This window comes from Paramisgurnus dabryanus, chromosome 18 (genome assembly GCF_030506205.2).
Source record: "Paramisgurnus dabryanus chromosome 18, PD_genome_1.1, whole genome shotgun sequence".
NCBI classification, from domain to species: domain Eukaryota; kingdom Metazoa; phylum Chordata; class Actinopteri; order Cypriniformes; family Cobitidae; genus Paramisgurnus; species Paramisgurnus dabryanus.
The window spans coordinates 20,729,719-20,747,904 of record NC_133354.1 but is presented as its reverse complement, the minus strand read 5'-3'; the positions used below and the strand labels follow the sequence as shown (position 1 = coordinate 20,747,904).

The following is an 18,186-nucleotide window of genomic DNA, read 5'->3' as shown; positions in this document are numbered from 1 at the left end:
CCGCCTGGGGGGCTAAAGCTCCATTTACATTTTCATTCGAGGCTCTTGAGGAGGAGATGTTAAGATTGTTTGATCGCTCACTCAAGGGGGACATGGCAGCGGCTGAGTTGGTGAGATTACGGCAACGTAATGACTCCGTTACGGACTTTGCTATAAGATTTAAGACTCTCGCTATTTGCTGCAACTGGAACGACGCGGCATTAAGAGCGCAATTTCTCGAGGGTCTCACACCGGGCATTCAAGACGAGATTGCACTGAGGGAGCCACCCACGTCACTGGAAGCTGCCATCGATCTGGCTCTGAGAGTTGAGTCTCGCCATTGGCAGAGAGATCTGCGTCGCTCATTTCGCCATCTGATGTCGGAACCAGGGGAGACCGCTTCAGAGACGCCCTCCAAGGAGCCTATGCAGCTGGGCAAGTTTCGTATCTCTGCTGGTGAGAGAAATCGTATTCTGTCTAATGGCCTCTGCTTATATTGTGGCAAGCCGGGGCACCTGGCGGCCACATGTCCGGTAAAAAGCTCACGCCCACCAATGAACTTGGGAGTCTCGGTGGGCGCATCGTCATTTAAGTCTCCCGTAAGCAGCACAACACTTCCTGTCATCATTAATTCCTTCCATTCACAGGCGTTGCTGGATTCACAATCACCAGTCATTTTAGGTCATGACTGGTTATCCAAACATAATCCTCACGTTGATTGGCAGAACAATGTTGTGTTATCTTGGAAGTCTTCGTGTTATGTTTCTTGTCTTGGTCCTGCTCCTTCTCTTGTCTCTTGTTCTGTCTCGTAGGTTCCGGCTATCGATCTCTCAGGAGTCCCGGCGGAGTACTCGGATCTGTATCAGGTTTTCAGTAAGTCCCGGGCCACTTCTCTGCCTCCTCCTGTATGATTGCGAGATCAAACTACTTCCCAACACTTCTCCGCCTAAGGGTCGTATATTTTCCCTAGCTAAACCAGAAAGAGAGGCTATGGATAAATACATTAATGACGCTCTTAAAGCCGGTCTCATTCGCCGCTCCTCGTCTCCAGCTGGTGCTGGATTTTTCTTTGTAAAGAAGAAAGACGGGTCTCTTCGTCCGTGCATTGATTAACGAGGGCTGAATGACATTACTGTTAAGAATAAGTACCCCTTGCCATTAATGTCATCAGCATTCGAGTTATTACAGGGAGCGCGCGTATTTACCAAGCTAGATCTGCGCAACGCTTATCACTTGGTACGTATTAGAGAGGGCGATGAGTGGAAGACAGCCTTTAATACACCCTCAGGACACTGGGAATATTCCGTTCTGCCGTTCGGTCTTTGTAACGCTCCAGCTGTCTTCCAGACCATGGTCAATGAAGTGCTGGGTGACATGATTAACAGATTTGTCTTTGTGTATCTCGATGACATTCTCATCTTTTCTCCCTCCATGCAGATACACACTCAGCACGTTCGCATGGTTTTACAACGGCTTTTAGAGAATCAACTATTCGTTAAGGCGGAGAAGTGCGAGTTCCACAGGAAGTCGGTTTCGTTTCTGGGTTTTGTTATTGCCGAGGGAGAAATTCGTCCCGATCCCGCTAAGGTTAGGACGGTTGCCGATTGGCCAGTACCCGACACTCGGAAGGAGCTTCAGCGATTTCTGGGGTTCGCCAATTTTTATCGGCGTTTCATCAGAAATTTTGGTCAGATCGCTAAGCCTCTTACTGCTCTCACTTCACCTAACGTATGTTTCCGTTGGAATAGAGAGGCTCAGGAGGCCTTTGATGTGTTAAAGTCCCGGTTCATCTCTGCGCCTGTACTCTCTATTCCCGATCCGGCTAAACAATTTATAGTGGAAGTGGATGCATCTGATGTCGGGGTAGGCGCCGTTTTATCACAGCGATCGTCTATTGATGGGAAAGTACATCCGTGTGCTTTTTTCTCTCACCGGTTAAACCCAGCAGAACGTAATTACGACATAGGGAATCGGGAGCTGTTGGCGGTTAGACTCGCTTTGGGTGAATGGCGTCACTGGTTGGAGGGAACCTCGGAGCCCTTTCTGGTCTGGACGGATCATAAAAATCTTGAATATATCCGTTCGGCCAGAAGACTAACATCTAGGCAGGCTCGTTGGGCACTCTTCTTTGATCGTTTCAACTTCACCCTCTCGTACCGGCCTGGCTCGAAAAATACCAAACCTGATGCTCTCTCCCGTCTGTTCGAGAAGTCCGATTCGGAGAGGGCGGAGACCATTCTCCCGGAGGGGAGGGTGGTCGGCGCCCTTGTATGGGGAATCGAACAGCGGATGAGAGAGGCCGGCCGGGAGGGGGAAGTTCCGGAGGGGTGTCCAGCGGGTCGCCTATGGGTTCCTGAGCGGTTACGTTCCGATGTCATCCGGTGGGGTCATGAGTCCAAGTTTGTCGGCCATCCAGGTATTCGGAGAACGTTGGCTGCCGTCCGTCAGCGTTTTTGGTGGCCTTCTATGTCCACTGACGTCAGACAGTTTGTACTAGCCTGTTCGGTTTGTGCTCGTAATAAAGCATCTAATTTACCACCCGCTGGTCTGCTTAAATATTTGCCCGTGCCCTCCCGCCCCTGGTCTCATATAGCCCTTGATTTCGTCACTGGCTTACCGGCATCTAATGGTAACACTGTTGTTCTAACTGTGGTGGATCGGCGACAGGGTGAGTCTCCCGGTCCGTCTGGTGCCGGTCGTGGAGGGGGGGCTACTGTCATGACTGCTGGGTGATCAATGGCTGTGTGATCTGTGTGTGTGTGTTGTTTACCTGTGGTGCCGGTTCCTCGTGTGTTCACTAACTCCGCCCCCTTGTTTCGGTAATTGTTCACCGGTGGTGTCTCGTTGACCTCTTCCTTTATATTGCACGTAGTCCTGTCCTTCGTTGCGCGCTCATTGTTTTATCACAGTCCTGCTGCCCTGCCTTGTCTTGTCAGTCGCTCTCTGTCTCTTCCTCTTGATACCCCAGGTTTGGTTTTCGGCGTTCGGGGACTCGTCTTCGCCCGGACCGCTCGCTTGTGGATTACTGGATCTCATTGACTTTGTTTGTCTCTCAGTACAGCTGGTTCGCTTCGTTTCTAGGCGGTACACCAGCTGTCTCTGTTTCTCTCCGGTTTGCATCATCACCCGTGAGTGGAGTACACCTTTTTACCATTGTGGATTACATTGACTCTAGCGACTGTTGTTTCTCGGAACCGCTGGTTCGCTTCGTTTTTAGGCGGTGACCAGTGGTTTCCGGGTGGCTCTTCTACATCAGGATTTCACAGTGGATTACCCGTCTGAGAACTTGGATTTACCATCTTCCATCTCCGCCTGTCATCCACCTTCAGGGCGGCGTGTTTCATCCCTCTGTTGCGTGTGGTGACTGTGCTGGTGTTCTCGACGGAGTGCGTGGATGGCTCTCTCTCTCCCTTCGGATCTGTACTGGATTATCGTGTAGCGCCGACTCACTCTCTCCTACTGTGGGAGTGCTTCATTCCCACAGTAGTGTTATCATCCAGAGTGAGTCAACGGGTGTGTGCCGTGTGTGGATCTACCAGTGACATGCTCTCCAGATCTCTCATTCTATTTTTCTAAATAAATATTGTTAACTTGCACTTGACTCCGAAGTTTTTCCTGACAAGTACCTGGAGAGAGTACTAGTATTTGTCATTCCCATTCATCTCAATGGCGGTAACCTTTGTGCTACTACTGTTTCTTGTGATCACTCATTTCTGGATACAGAATATTTTGTTACCAATCATGGAAGCCATAAATATCATGTGACCCTAAAAAATCATAAGATCAAACATCCTAATTGTGATTGGCAGTGTGTTATGTAGCTGTATATTGATATTTATTTTAAAGTTTCTAGGTGGCGTTGGCATTGAATTGGAATCCCCAAGCTATTAAAGCAATGATGTCATCTGGGATTTTGGATAAAAAAGCGTGGTCTCTCTGTCTATCCTTTGTGCTCATGCCTGCCACTCTCTTCATTTGTTTGGAGGGATCCGCCTTCCAGTTAAAAGAACCAATCATGAATCGATAAAGACTGATGATTCTTTGGGGGAGAGGCTCTGTACAAAGTCATGTGAGATGCTTGACAACCTTTGTGTATGTGCAGTAGCTTAAACCACCTCAAAATAAGGTGTTTAAAGAGCAATTTGAGCTAAAGAAATGAAAGAAATGAAAGTTTGTAGTCTACAGTTTCAAGATTTAAGCCGATAAGATTTTAAGTCTTGCATGACTTAAATAACTGCTTTAAGGCAAACATATTTTTCAAAATATAACCTTTATATCTTTTATATTGCCTACATAAGGTCAAGTCAAAGATTAAAATGAATGTGAAATCAATTATCAATGATCATCAAATATTTGACTTCACATTAGTCACTCCAAGTCTCTCCGGATTGCCTATAATTTTTTTTGTTTTAAGTAAAATCATTTAAACCCTACAAAAGCAAATGATCCCTATCAAATGGACATTTACATTCATTACAGGTGATACACGGCCAGTCCACACACCTGCTTCTTTCCCTCATCATCATTATTTGATGATACGGTGAGGTCTCGGTTTCCAACTCTGCCGTTGTGCACACGATCCCCCGCTCAATTATTCATAAGGCCTCTCCTGAGTACTCTTCCTTCACCTTATCTTCAGTAGACCACTGGGAATTTCAGGTGAAAGGGACCATGGAGGATCTTCAGATGGAGCCAGACAAACCCAGGAAGGTACGGTTTAAGCTGGCCTCGTCGTACAGCGGACGGGTGTTGAAGCACGTGTATGAGGATGGACAGGAGCTGGAGAGTCCAGAAGAGCAGTACCCTCACAGCTTTATCCACACCCAGATGGAGATGGGACAGATGTGTGGCTTAGAAAACATGCAGGAGCAAAGTTTGTATCCTTCAACAGGACTTATCGCCCAGAGGATAAACGTCTATCGAGGAGTGAGCGGTTGCACCATGACCTGCGGCGAGGGGCTACCAGAAGGCAATAATAAAGTAAGAACATCACATTGATGTTGAGCACATAGTGGAAAATCAAAAAAAATATCAGATTTGATATAGTTGTCAAAACCATGGTTAATTTTCGTAAGGGAAATACCTCTAATCATGTTGTTTGAGAAGAGACGCACTATTTCTTACCTGACAAATAATAAAATGGGTAATGGGACTTAAACTGAAGGAGGTATGTCATGTGTCTATGGACCGGTATATTGCATCATAGGCCTTGTTTACACCCGCTATTATTTGACCAAAAGTGGTCTGCTAGGAAACATCACCACATGTATCCAAAGTGTAGCCCTGTTACCACTTGAGATTAGATTTTAAGATGAGGGACAAAAACATATATATATATTTTTTTTATTGTTTTCTACATAAAATCATCCTTCAAAATGTAAAGAACATTCTGTGATATCAATTTAAGTTTTATACTTTAACTCCAGTTTGTTTTCATAACAGCACTTTAATTCGGTGGGTCTTTATTTAACTCTGGCATTTAAAGTGTGAACTCACTGAATCATTTCCTTCTTCTTCTTTTGTCTCAGTATACGGTCACAGGGTAATTTTTTTATTTTTTGTTCCACACCGTTACTAATTCATAGTTCTCGGTTCTATTATTAGACATCAAAACATAGGCATGCAATTACATCCCACCGGCACAGTTGACATTCTCAGCTTTCCTCTTCATTGTGAACTTTATTTCCAACCTACAATCTGAAGATCCACATTCCCTGGAACCCAGATATAGACGTTGGATATACTTGATAATCAACCATAATCACACAATGTGGGCCCTTGGAAAGATCCAAAGCAAGAGCTCTGCTTAAAATCTCTTGGCAAGTTTTGGAGATCAGCTTGTCAACAAGAATAAACAAAATTCAAATCACATATCAGATCCCTTATTTAATATAACATGTGACCATGTCTGTGAAATCCAGACTAAAGTCTCATAATCTAATTGGAGATTAAGGAGCATCAAAGTTTGATTTCACTCACTGATTTCAATCTTTGACATGATCAGTCAATATTAAAGATATAAATGTTATATTTTCACAGAATATAACAGAATTATTTACATTTTATGTAGAAAACAGTAAATCCAACTTTAGTTTGGTTTTCACATATAATGTGTAATATAATGGGTGGCACACATGTTATCTAATGCATAAAGGCCGGTGGCTCATGCAATCTGGCCTATATTCATGTATTTGACAGATACTTTAATTCATGTGACTTATAGTGCATTTACAGTTTATGTTTCATCAGTATGTGTGTTCCCCCAACCTTTACACAGCTAATGTATTGCATACCAGCTGAGCTATACAGTAGAAACAATGCAGCTACAGGATTATGTTCCAGTCTTATACCATATGTGTGTGTCCAACAGTTTCAATTTTGTCTTACCGTCCTCAAGACATTAAAAATTAATGTAATTGCATTGACAAGATCACGCTGAGCCTGAAAATAATTGGATATTACTTAAAATAAAATAACAGTGTGTTTGACTTTAGGATTGCAGGTGTGGAAAATAAATCACAGATAATTTATTGTAGCATGCCCAAAATGCCCTTATTAGTAAAATGTGCTGTGTTCATGTCTGTACCTTTAAATGCAAATGAGCTACTGCATTCCCGAAAAAGATATGATTTTTGTAAATACATTCTGAGACCCTCGCATCTTTAGCATTATCTCTATGCTGTGGGTGAGGCTTTATCAGTTTGACATTACATTAACAAGAGAATCAAAACAGTATGTCTAATGAAACTACTCTGGTTTAATGGGAGTGGGTGGATTGTTTTTACTGTAGGTACCAACACACATTTATGTATCTTCTAGAAGTGGATTTTGCATTATATTGGCCTTTTAAAGAATACAGTGGCAGTACCTGATAGACATCTTAAAGGGGACTTACAGTATCATGAAAATCTGACTTTTTCATGTTTAGGTGCTATAATTGGGTCCCCAGTGCTTCTATCAACCTAGAAAATGTGAAAAAGATCAACCCAGTAACTTAGTTTTGGTAAACCATTCTCTGCAAGCATGTAAAAAAATAGGTCATTCAGATTTCGCTCCCTATATGACGTAGTAAGGAGATCTTATTATAATAATACCACCACTTAATCTGCCCTATCCAACCACGTCACTGCAATTTAGTGCAGAGAACAAGAGGGAAAATAATTGACAGCACAGCTGAGTTTCAATTTCAACAACCCACCATTATGCCGATCAGTGTTGCATATCAGCTCATTTGTATTTAAATGGACACACCTATAAAGTGGCAGTTTTACCATGATAAATTATCTATGGGGCATTTTGAGCTAAAACTTCACATACACACTCTAGGATACCAAAGACTTAAAAGTAGTTTCATTAAATGTCTCCTTGAAACACCAACAACACCATTTTTGGTTAGTAATATGTATGTTTGTGTGTGTGTTTGATTAAACAGGGACCAGTATTAGATTTCGGAAAGATCATCATCTACACAAGTAACCTGAAGATTGTCCGTGCTCCACACAGGAGAAGAGAATGTGGAAGGAGTCCTCACCGCAGCCGGGACAGGAAAGAAAGTTCACCACGCCGTACGTCACGAAGCAAAGAGAGAAACAGGGCAGCATGTTCTCATCCAGAGAAAACAGATGAAACACAGACACAAAAGGTATCCACAGCACGTGTTCTTTTCTGTTTTTTACCTTACACATTTCTTTTATGAGTTAGGGTTAGGCTACCAGTATGTTTACCTGGAACAAGGGCAGCTGGTGGTGGCTCTTCCAGTATTAGTGGTGCTTTTAATCACAGTCTCGACTTCTTTACAAATGAATCCGTGTACACAAAGTAAACAAACACTCCCCACGCGAGGTGGAACTTCTTAAAAAGCAAACTATATCCACGCATTCCTAATGTTGTGTTCTGAGCCTCCGTTATCCAGCGTCTGTGTTCTTCCCATAGACGGTTCTTCCACAACCGAAAATGTGTTTCCATGGTTACTCTATCATAACAGATCACCGCATTAAAATAAAAGTCTCTCCAAAAAAATTTTATTTAAAAGTCATTTTGGTTACATTTGGCAATCTTTAAAGACATGTTTATTGTTGAGACACACGTGTGTCACACGAAGCTGTGGGCGGGGCTACAAAAGTGGTCGTTGTATTTGGCTTTGGGGGGGTGCTTCAATTCTATTTTGACATCATATTTTTTCGAATTCCTCACTTGGTCGTTATACTGGCTTGGTGCCAAAAACTGTTATAGTTCAGTAGCACTGACATTTTCAGTTCTGAAACTTTTCATTTAACTATGATGACCTCTTATATAACAAATTATCAAGTTAAAATGTGACCCGTCACGGAAACCAGGGACACAAGTCGGCAGCACAAGTTTCGAGAAAATGAGAAACAAAGTTTTTTTTTCAAAATTTTTGATTTTCGTTTTATTGCAGAATCTGTTAGTTGAGATCACGAAGAAGCCTCTCCATGTTTGAGATAGCAGTTTTTGTATATTTAAAAGCGTACATTTTGCGGTTAAAATAGGCTTGTTTTTCCGGAGATTCTAGCGTGCAGCCCCCCGCGTCATTGTCTGTGTGTATATTTACATACTGTATAAGCTTTTGTTTTCGCCTCCGCCCCCAAAGGGAACAGCGTGACTACTAAATAAGGATAGTTCGCCCAAAAATGAAAATAATGTAATTAATGACTCACCCTTATGTCGTTCTAAACTCGGAAGACCTCCGTTCATCTTCGGAACACAGTTTAAGATGTTTTATATTTAGATTTAGTCCGAGAGCTTTCCCCTTCATTGAAAATCTATGTATGGTTTCCATGTCCAGAAATGTAATAAAACATCATCAAAGTAGTCCATGTGACATCAGTGGGTCAGTAAGATTGTGTTGATGCATCGAAAATATAGTTTGGTACAAAAATAGCAGAATTACGACTTTATTCAGCATTGTCTTCTCTTCCGGCTCTAGCGTGAAGTCACGTGACTGTAGTGACGCGGCTGCCCTGTTCCTCAGACATGTTTGCTAAGTTTTTTTTTTTCAAACTTATAGCGTGCGTCTCCCCAGACTGTAAAGCTCGGGCGCACAAAACAAAAGAAAAATAAAAGAAGCTGGGGCGGAACAATTAACAGTCAGCCGCATCGTACGTCAGCCGCGTCACTGACTTTATGCGGCGCCGCAGTAGGATGACGTCAAAGTACTTTGACGTCATCTCTATGTCAGTTCTTGCAGCGCAGCATGAGTCCAAACACACAGAAGTTACACAGATATCGTTGTATTCTTCATATAATTGGCTACATGTTTTGTCTATCAATATTTTCCATGAAGTCATTGGCTGATGGAGGAACGAGCGAGCCATTGGTAGCATCTCTAAAGGATGTCACGTTTTCGACGGCACTGTTTGGATGATCTATTATACTACTTCCCTATTTTAAATACAAACTTTGAAGGCGGGTTCATTAGTGTAAGCTCATATACCCTTACATGTTACGATTTAAATAGTCTTCAGATTGTATATTATATTGTATTACCAGACATTCATGCGAAATCTCATGTAAACAATCTATATTTCACGGATTATACGCATTTGTGGACAAAAATGGTCATTGGATAATCTGAAACAGACTGGATTCGACTTGTGATCCCCACAAAGGTAAAAAGAGTCATGTTTATTTTTGCGTGTTGTCATTTGGTCATAAAATACTACATATGATGCTAGAACATCTCAAAAAGGGTTTTACAGGGGGTATGGCTTAGCTAAATGAGATGTAAATGAGCCCTATTGTCTCCCCCAGCTGAAAAGAAGAGTCCCTTTCGTCTCGATTTTCTCGGTTTGAGTATTTCTGAGTTCCTATATTCAAATGGCCACAACTTCTCCAAATCTTATCAGATTTCCATGTGTTACACATCGTTGGAAAGCTTAGAAACTGCACTTTCAGAATATGTGAATAACTCAAAATGCCCAGATCCGACTTGTGTCCCTACTTTCCGTGACTGGTCACAAATTGAGTATTTGATTCACCGCTCCTTTAAGTTTTCTGAAAAATTTTACTTTTGCCTCCGCTCTCCCTTATCTTAAACTTAAATAAGTTGAAATAACTATTTTTTTTAGGTTTTACCAATTGTAGTATTTCTTAAGTTAATCCAACTTTTCACTTTTTACAGAAAAATACAAAAATCTTGTCTTAATGATGAGAAAAACCTTGCAAATATCCATTGTCTTATAAAACTGCCTTTACGACTTTGTTAAATGATCTGGATTTTTTGTCCACATTAATGCGTATTATGCTGCTCAGAGTCGTGTGCACTTTTCATACTTAATAAAATATTCACGAAGCAATGATTAAGACATTTATGGCATGAAACACGATTTGTCATGAATAATGATGTACATCACACACGCCATTGAAATAATGAAGCGTGTCATGAATTCTTGTATATTACACCATCATGAATCTGTCGTTCTTATCAATGTGTTTCTCCCTGTTCTTTCATATTTTACATTGCTAAAGCAAAATAAAAGCCCATCTGATTTTAACCTTGCCATAACATCGGCATATGTTGGTTAGTTATCATTTTATGTTCATCCTACAGTATTTGTTTGTTAACTCGTTTTGTTTGAACAGCAGGAAGAAGGCTCCTGTGGACAGTGTGGAGGTTCAGGTTGCGCTCCGTGCTCTCTGTGTCACGGCAGTAAACTGTCCATGTTGGCTAACCGCTTCAATGAGTCAATCAGGGAACTGCGCTGTCCGGCGTGCAACCCTCACGGCTTGGAGCGATGCCAGTCCTGTTCGCACTAACATGAACTGCTGCCAGCCATATTGCACCTAATGTGAAGTGAAGATCAGACGCTGTGAGATGTAAAGGAAAAAGCATTTTGGATTAAATCTTAAATTTACAGACTTAAGTGCAGTGAGAGTTAATACAGACAAAGACAGCGCCTTAATGGCCAGGATGGAAATGGATAAGGAGAAAGAATCAAAAATAAGTGAGAAAATAGGGAAAATGTATGAACAGTGTAGACTGCAGGTCATATGAGATATGGATACAGTATGCCATTTGTTTTAGGAATACAACATTTTAAGCACATTTGATGGTGTTAGGTTTTATATCTATTTGAGCAGAACTTGGATTAGATGTCTGAATAGCATAATTTTTACCAGAAAAGTGATGAACCTGCACAGAAAAAGTTACGTTTTGTGAAACATCTTTAATTTTGTATAATTTCTGATAGATTTACAGCCATTAAACGTTGCTTTAAACATACTATGAAGCCTTGTATTACTTGTGAACTTAGGAATTAGGAAAATAGGAAACATCTAGATTTTGGCTTGTTTTAGCTTATTTTAATGCTTGTTTTGTCCAATTTTTATTATTTTAAGTCATCTTGAGGCCCCCCGGTGGGCCACAGCTCCCTGGTTGAGAAAAACTGCACTAAGGTAAAGTGACCCCAAAAACTGTCTGGTAGTGTCCTGAAGCAGCATATGAGAGTATAGAGTTTATTAGGTTCAGTCTTTTTCACACATATTATATCTTCAGCATTGATACGAATGAAAGCATACACGTCAAGCTTTCACACTGACAGTTTACACAACTGCAGTACTATACAAAAACATACATTTTTGGTATTTCTGCATTGATTTCTCCTTATGTAACACAAAGACTCCAAAGATTCTTTCAAAAAGTGAAGCCGCAAAAGAAGCAAACTAAAAGTGTGGCAAACATGACCCAAATATAGTGACCAAAACAACGAAGGACCAGAAAAAACCTGTGCTACAGTATATATACACTAAAGGAACTGTAAGACGCCACCCACTGGTCCAACGACGGGGTCCAATGGCGTGGGGAGAAGGGGTCTCGTGTTCTCGTTTTCCTTTAGCGCCTCTAGAAGAATAATTCCATTTATTTAATTTGTTTCTTTGACCTCTGTGGTTAAATTATAATCTGACTCCAATTTAATATAGTAAGAATTTAGTGCATTATTCCAATTATCTGTTGATCATAATTTATATGTTTGATTATTTATAAATTCCCATAGTCTTAGTTATTCGTTCATTAGGGACCCGGTATCGCACAGAGTATACGCCGGCCGTTGCGTATATCTCACGGACACAAAATTGTCAGTCTGATCTTAGTCAGAGGTTGCCGGGAAAACTAATATTTTTATGTCTGGCCGCTCCATGCTTGCTCCGATCATAAAAATAGTTACTTTAGTTTAGCGCTCATGCAACTTGCTAAGGCAGGTGATAGACATAAATCTGAGAGTTTTAATGAATGTGCCCCATGCTCCATTCGAACATCAAAACACCAGTGTGATCATATCCTGACAGAATAATCTTGCGGTAATACCAGACTCCTTCTAATCTACTGGAAATAATAATTTCTGAAAGAATTAAAATAAATCAATACAATTTATGAAGAATTAAAATGAATAACAATTTATTATACCAGGCAGGTTCCAGCTTAAAGAATATCACATAATACAGAATATGATTCAATTTCAATTAAAATGATCAACAGTTGCGAAAGTTACAAAGTCATACCTGGTAATAGACACTCTGGCTACAGAGTACTTCTATCATGAATATAATACACCTAAAATGGTGTAAGAAGATTCTTGTTAAAGATTTCTTCCATGATGTTTTAGTACACACACAAAGTGTGGGAGCTCCTGGTTACAGGATGCCTCCATAAGGTTTGTATAGGCTACACACAAAGTGTGGGAGCTCCTGGTTACAGGATGCCTCCCAGAATGTTTTGCCAGGCCACCTTTTATACACAGCTTGAGAAAACTACCAAAATCTGGTTTGACCTGTACCAAGTGATACCAAAGAACACCTGGTCAAAATCCAGTTTGACCTGTGCCAAGTGATACTAAAGAGCACCTGGTCAAACTAGCCAGGAGTATCTTGGCAACTGGTCAAACTAGCCAGAAATATCAAGGCAAAAACCCACCTCTACAAGAAATGCATCTTCTATCCAAAGTTCTTAAACCTTAATCCATCATATCTTAGATTTATAGAAATGAGACCTTTTTACTCATCGCACCATGACCTTTAAGATAATACTAAACATTAATATTAAATACCAACGTAGAACCACATAATATGTATACATTACATCATATATTTCAGCAGATACTCAGTGATGTGAGCCTTAAGGCTAACAGTGCCAAAGCCTTTGTGATGAAGAGATTAGGAGAACAGAGAGTTGCATGTCTGTAAACAGTTTCACCTAAGAGTCAAATTTGAGTTAGCAACACCACATGAGGTTTAATTGTTTTATAGTGTCTCTTCATAAATAAACTTAAAGTTGATTATTTACCAGCCGTACTACAATTCCTCCCCTGGCCCTTTTGGGGCAATTGAAAAATAGTCCATAAGGGCCATTGCTGGTCATATTCAAATCCTTGTGTGTTTTTTGTTATTGCAACAGTCTCTGTATGGCGGGCACTTGTAGGGGACTTAGGGTGATAGCAGCATTGGCAGATGTCCGTAAGCAAATTGTGGACCTGAAATACCAGCAAACACAAGTCCACTGCCAATCACAAACCCACGAAACATCCAGTCCCACCAAGTGTATACATACTGTGCAAAGCGAATAGATGAACTTGACAAAATCTTTGCTGTTCCTTTGGCCAGGTTTGTTTCTACCTTAGCCTGGTTGAGATGGTACTCAGTCTGTAGAATCGTCTGTTGCACCAAATTCATGGTGTCAGTCAATGACTGTGTGCTGTGTTCGTTGAAAGTGTCTCCCCACCATGGAGAGACGTGTGTCTAGCGGGATCCTCCCCAGGATATTTATCTGACATTTTGAAAAGTCCTCTGTTACCTATTGGCAGAAGGTTATTTTTTGTAGAATAGTCAGACCTCCATAGGTGAAGGAATTCCTCACACTGACAATGCACCACTGTATGTGGGACATCTGAAGAACATCATAAACATGATCATGCAATAGCTGAAAACTGAAAAACTTGACTTTCATTGCAAGAATATGGCTGTGAAAATTACAAACACAAACGACATTATTATAAGTTTCATAATAATAGGTGCGAATGGTAAAAGGTCTTATTTCTCTTTTCAAGGTAATTTCCCATAAGATGATCCCATTTAAATATTAATTTCTTCTCTATTATGCATCTCTTGTATAGAGTGGAATTTTGATATAATCTGTGTATTTTAAAGGAAGAGTGGCAAAAGTTTTTAACTGGCATATTTACCAGTGGTATACATCATTAAAGCATATAATAACAATAGTATTCAAATATAATACAAATACAGGTAATTATATGTATATAAAATACAGATATTTATACTAAGGTATATATAATATGATATGTCTATATGATATATGACTATATTTTAATAACCATATTACTAGTTCAGAACACTGAAATGCAAGTTAACCATGTAGATCTAAAACCTCAGTAAAGCAAATTAAAACATACCTAGAAATACTTAAACAAACAGATTCTGAATTTCTTATTTAACCATTGTTCACAAATTCTATACATATACGTTGGCAAAGTCACATTCAATGGTTAGAAGTCTGATTGAGAATCAGTTGGTTGATCAATAGAAATGCCAGCACTTCAGATCTAACCATTTTTTAAAGTTTGGAATGTCATTAGACATGTTTGCAACCACATCAAATGGCTTAATTCTTCACTTATCTTATTCTCAAATAGGTCTTATTTAGAGTTTTCAGGTAGAGTTTCTACCTTCAATTTATTCAATCAGAGACAAAAACCTTAATTTGTGACTATAACCATGCATATGTCCTACGTACACTGTAAAATTTCACGTAGTTCAAAAGAAAAATGCAAACATAGTTTTATATTAAAAATAAAATTAGCATCATGAGTAGTTCTATGATTTCCTATGTGTGAGATGCTAAATGGTTTTGCATGTATGACAAACTCTAGAGTTTGGATTCTTAGTCATTAATCATACATATGTGTGGTGGTTTCAGCCTGGATAGTTTTAAAACTTATACCAGGTAACAGTGTTATGTTGTTTCAATGGTGAAAATATGTGCATTATAAGTTCATGCCTGGGAGTGGGTGGATTCTAACTTAAAACAATTTGTGTTGCACAATTTAGTTCCGATGCTACATCGGGAGGACATACATGAATATAGTAGTTTATTACTGTGAGATGTGTATGACCCCTTAAAGTATTATCACACCCACCTCCTGCATTTCAGGTTTATGCCTGTATTTGAGCTCAGACACGTCTCTAGTGTCTGGACTCTTAAGGAGTCATAGAGATCCACCTGAAAAGGAAGATGTTAAGATAACAGACAAAGAAACATGCATTTCTAAACTGTGGTCAATTTGCATTAAGGCATGGCATTATCTTTAGTTTCTACTGATGTCACTACCACACAGCTGTCAACGACAGCATTAGGTTGTAAATTCTTCCTGTTAAGAAGATTTTTATCATTACTTTCTGCAAATTAATTTCAGAGGCCAGATTAAATTGGGAATTTTCTGTTATATTTGACTATGTTGTTTCAGTATAGTCTGAGTGTATAGCACCATAAACTGCACTTGCATTTAAACTGTGAGCATAAGAAATCCCAGTTCTGCTGGGGAAATTTCTGGATTAACTTTAAACTTAAAGCTCACGTAACACACGCTGTTTCTGCATTTCTGATATTAATCTGGAGTACCTATGGAGTAGTATGACATCCTTTATATCTCTGAAGAGTCTTTAGTTTAATCAGATTTATAAAAGAAAGATTAGCTTTACCGAATCTTTCCGATAACGTACGAAAAAATGAAGAAGGAGGAGTTATAACACGGGAGGAGCGAGTACGAGTCATGCAACACTATACAACACTGTTTTAACTTATGATTCACTACATGTTCGTGTCATTTATATAATATACACGCGCCTATTTCCAACATAATACAGAAGTCTTACTTACCGCGTGTAACTCGTCATGAAAATCCACCGCATCAAACACACACACGCAAAACTCCGCTGCTAATCCGGATAATAAACTATATCCATTGTTTCCATAAGGCTGGATGTCTTCTCCTTACATCCAAAAACACACTTCTTGTTGTGCCATTGTTGACTTTTGAAATTAAACAAAGCTGAGTGGCGTGATAAGCTGTTAGCAAGCTCTAGCGTCTCCCGCTGACTGACGGCTGGGCGGGGTTTTTCAGGGGAAGTTTTCCGGCGGAAGCCCATATAAAGAAGTGATACGTATCGAAAACCCCTGAAACGTCAGTTAGAACCGTAATCGAAAAAAATTAGCCGAAACTTGTACGAACCCTGGCGAAGTGCATTCGGCACAGAAATACTCTGAAACACGCCCAACTGCATTTTTGACACTTTGCCTACATTTAGCATGAGGAAACAACTCTATAACTGTGTTAATAAGTCAGAATGCTTGAAATACCATTAAACCCCCCCTTTAAATGGCTTTACTCTGAGTTGTTCTCAGTACCGTCAGCTCACATGTTTAACTGCTGTGATGTCTGTTTATGGTACACACTTTTAAACTTTTCACATCTCTGTGACCTGTAGGACTGTAATTTCTGATGATTTAACATTTCCCACAGTTTTAACCAACTATAAAAGTACATTGACTAATCAGATTCAGTTTAAGTTGATGTTTTAAACTTATAAAAGAGTTGTTTGGTTTGCTATCTTGTGCCATAGTATTCTCTGTGTTCCTGCAAAGCAAAAAACAAAAACAAAAAACAAAGCAACAAGCAAGCAAAAGCATACACATACCCCCGTTTTGGCACGAGATAGTGGACCAAATAAATTTGAATCTAAATATTCCCTGGGCCTTTTTGTGGGTCTTAAATCATGTAAGTTTGAAATGCATGTAATGCATCATTTTTCACCATATTAGGCCTGTCTGGCCATTATAATATAATGTATATTATAATATGATTATAATATAAATTACATTAAATTAAAAATAATATTCATTAAAATAATTTTATTACTGGTCTCAAGGGCTTAAGAATGATAGTAAATTTGCAAAATTGAGAACATGTTCCTGTGCATTAACATTTCCACTAACAACAACAGCTACCTGTTGTGAATATAAAAAGTAATCAAGGAATAGGATGTAAAACACAAACTTTTGCTTTAAATTTTAAAGTCCTAAACTTTCAACCTGAAGACATACAGAAGTGTAAAAAGACATTTAGCTCTGACTGATTCAATTTAAACAGGAATTCTGTATTCCTGCTGTGATTTCAGGACTCAGTTATAAGCTCTATTTTTATGACTTTCACAATCTTTAGACAATTAGACAACAAATTGCTCATTAACAATTTCCACAATCTCATAGAGAACAAAGACTCAGCTTCAACAATCTCTAGACAACTGGACTAAATTGTTTATTTGACAATTCTCATAATCTCATAAAGAAAGGACTAAGCCTAGAACTTTTAACAGTGCTGACAACACTGTACTGTATATCATGATGTTAATCATAGCCTTAAATCATTTTGATTGATTCACAGAAAATAATGATGTATTTTATTTTTTACAACAAAGCTAAACATATTTCCCTTGAAACAAGGAGAAACAGCACATACTTTCTGAGAGGGGGTTAAGCCCTTTGATCTCAGTGGTAATTCTTTCTCAGTGAGATAAGATCACATGTGTTTTATTGACAATTGTAAGAACAGTTTCATCATTATTTTTCTGTGCATCAGTTAAAGCTTTAGCTCAATTTACCTTATTTCACAATGAGAATTCTGCGTGAATTTAGGAGTTTTAAGATTTACTTATTCCATTCCAATCCTGAGTGTTCTTTAGGAGATTCACTCACAAATTTACTTATCTCCTTAACTCATCAGGCATAGTTAGTATACTGACGTTTGCAACATTTAATGATCTTAAAAAAACTAATATGAACCTTTGCTCTTGTCATTTCAATCATGTAAACCCAAAATTCACTTATCATATGCAAACACATTAACTTATACTGCAGTTTAAATGTATATAACATCCCTTTATTTAAGTTAATTCTTGTTCAGAAGATTGTTCTTTTAAATGTTGCACATTTGCTGTGAACAACATAAACAACTATACATTTAGTAATTACTGTAATTCAATGTTTACCCTTATTTGAGAACCAGCATAAAATTTGGAAGATGTTAATCCATTTTAAGTTTATCTTTTGTTGCTTTACCAAACAAAAGAAATTTGATTTGCTAACAAAGGGAATTTATCCTCATCTACACTGCTGTTGTC

General features: G+C 39.3%; 1 protein-coding gene across 1 annotated transcript; it reads left to right on the top strand.

Annotated features, from left to right (window-relative positions):
• The first annotated feature begins 4,650 nt into the window (after positions 1–4,650).
• On the top strand, positions 4,651–11,099 carry LOC135776901 (glutaredoxin domain-containing cysteine-rich protein 2). Its single transcript, XM_065287820.1, has 3 exons — positions 4,651–4,959; positions 7,412–7,621; positions 10,582–11,099. The coding sequence occupies exons 1-3, from the start codon at positions 4,651–4,653 to the stop codon at positions 10,753–10,755; spliced, it is 693 nt and encodes a 230-aa protein (XP_065143892.1). The 3' UTR covers positions 10,756–11,099.
• The last annotated feature ends 7,087 nt before the right edge of the window (positions 11,100–18,186 follow it).

Bases quoted from the DNA above. Each gene is read 5' to 3' on its own strand.
- LOC135776901 (XM_065287820.1), top strand. From the start codon at position 4,651: ATGGAGGATCTTCAGATGGAGCCAGACAAACCCAGGAAGGTACGGTTT. The intron at 4,960-7,411 runs GTAAGAACATCA...TTGATTAAACAG, and splicing joins TACCAGAAGGCAATAATAAA to GGACCAGTATTAGATTTCGG. The intron at 7,622-10,581 runs GTATCCACAGCA...TTGTTTGAACAG, and splicing joins ATGAAACACAGACACAAAAG to CAGGAAGAAGGCTCCTGTGG.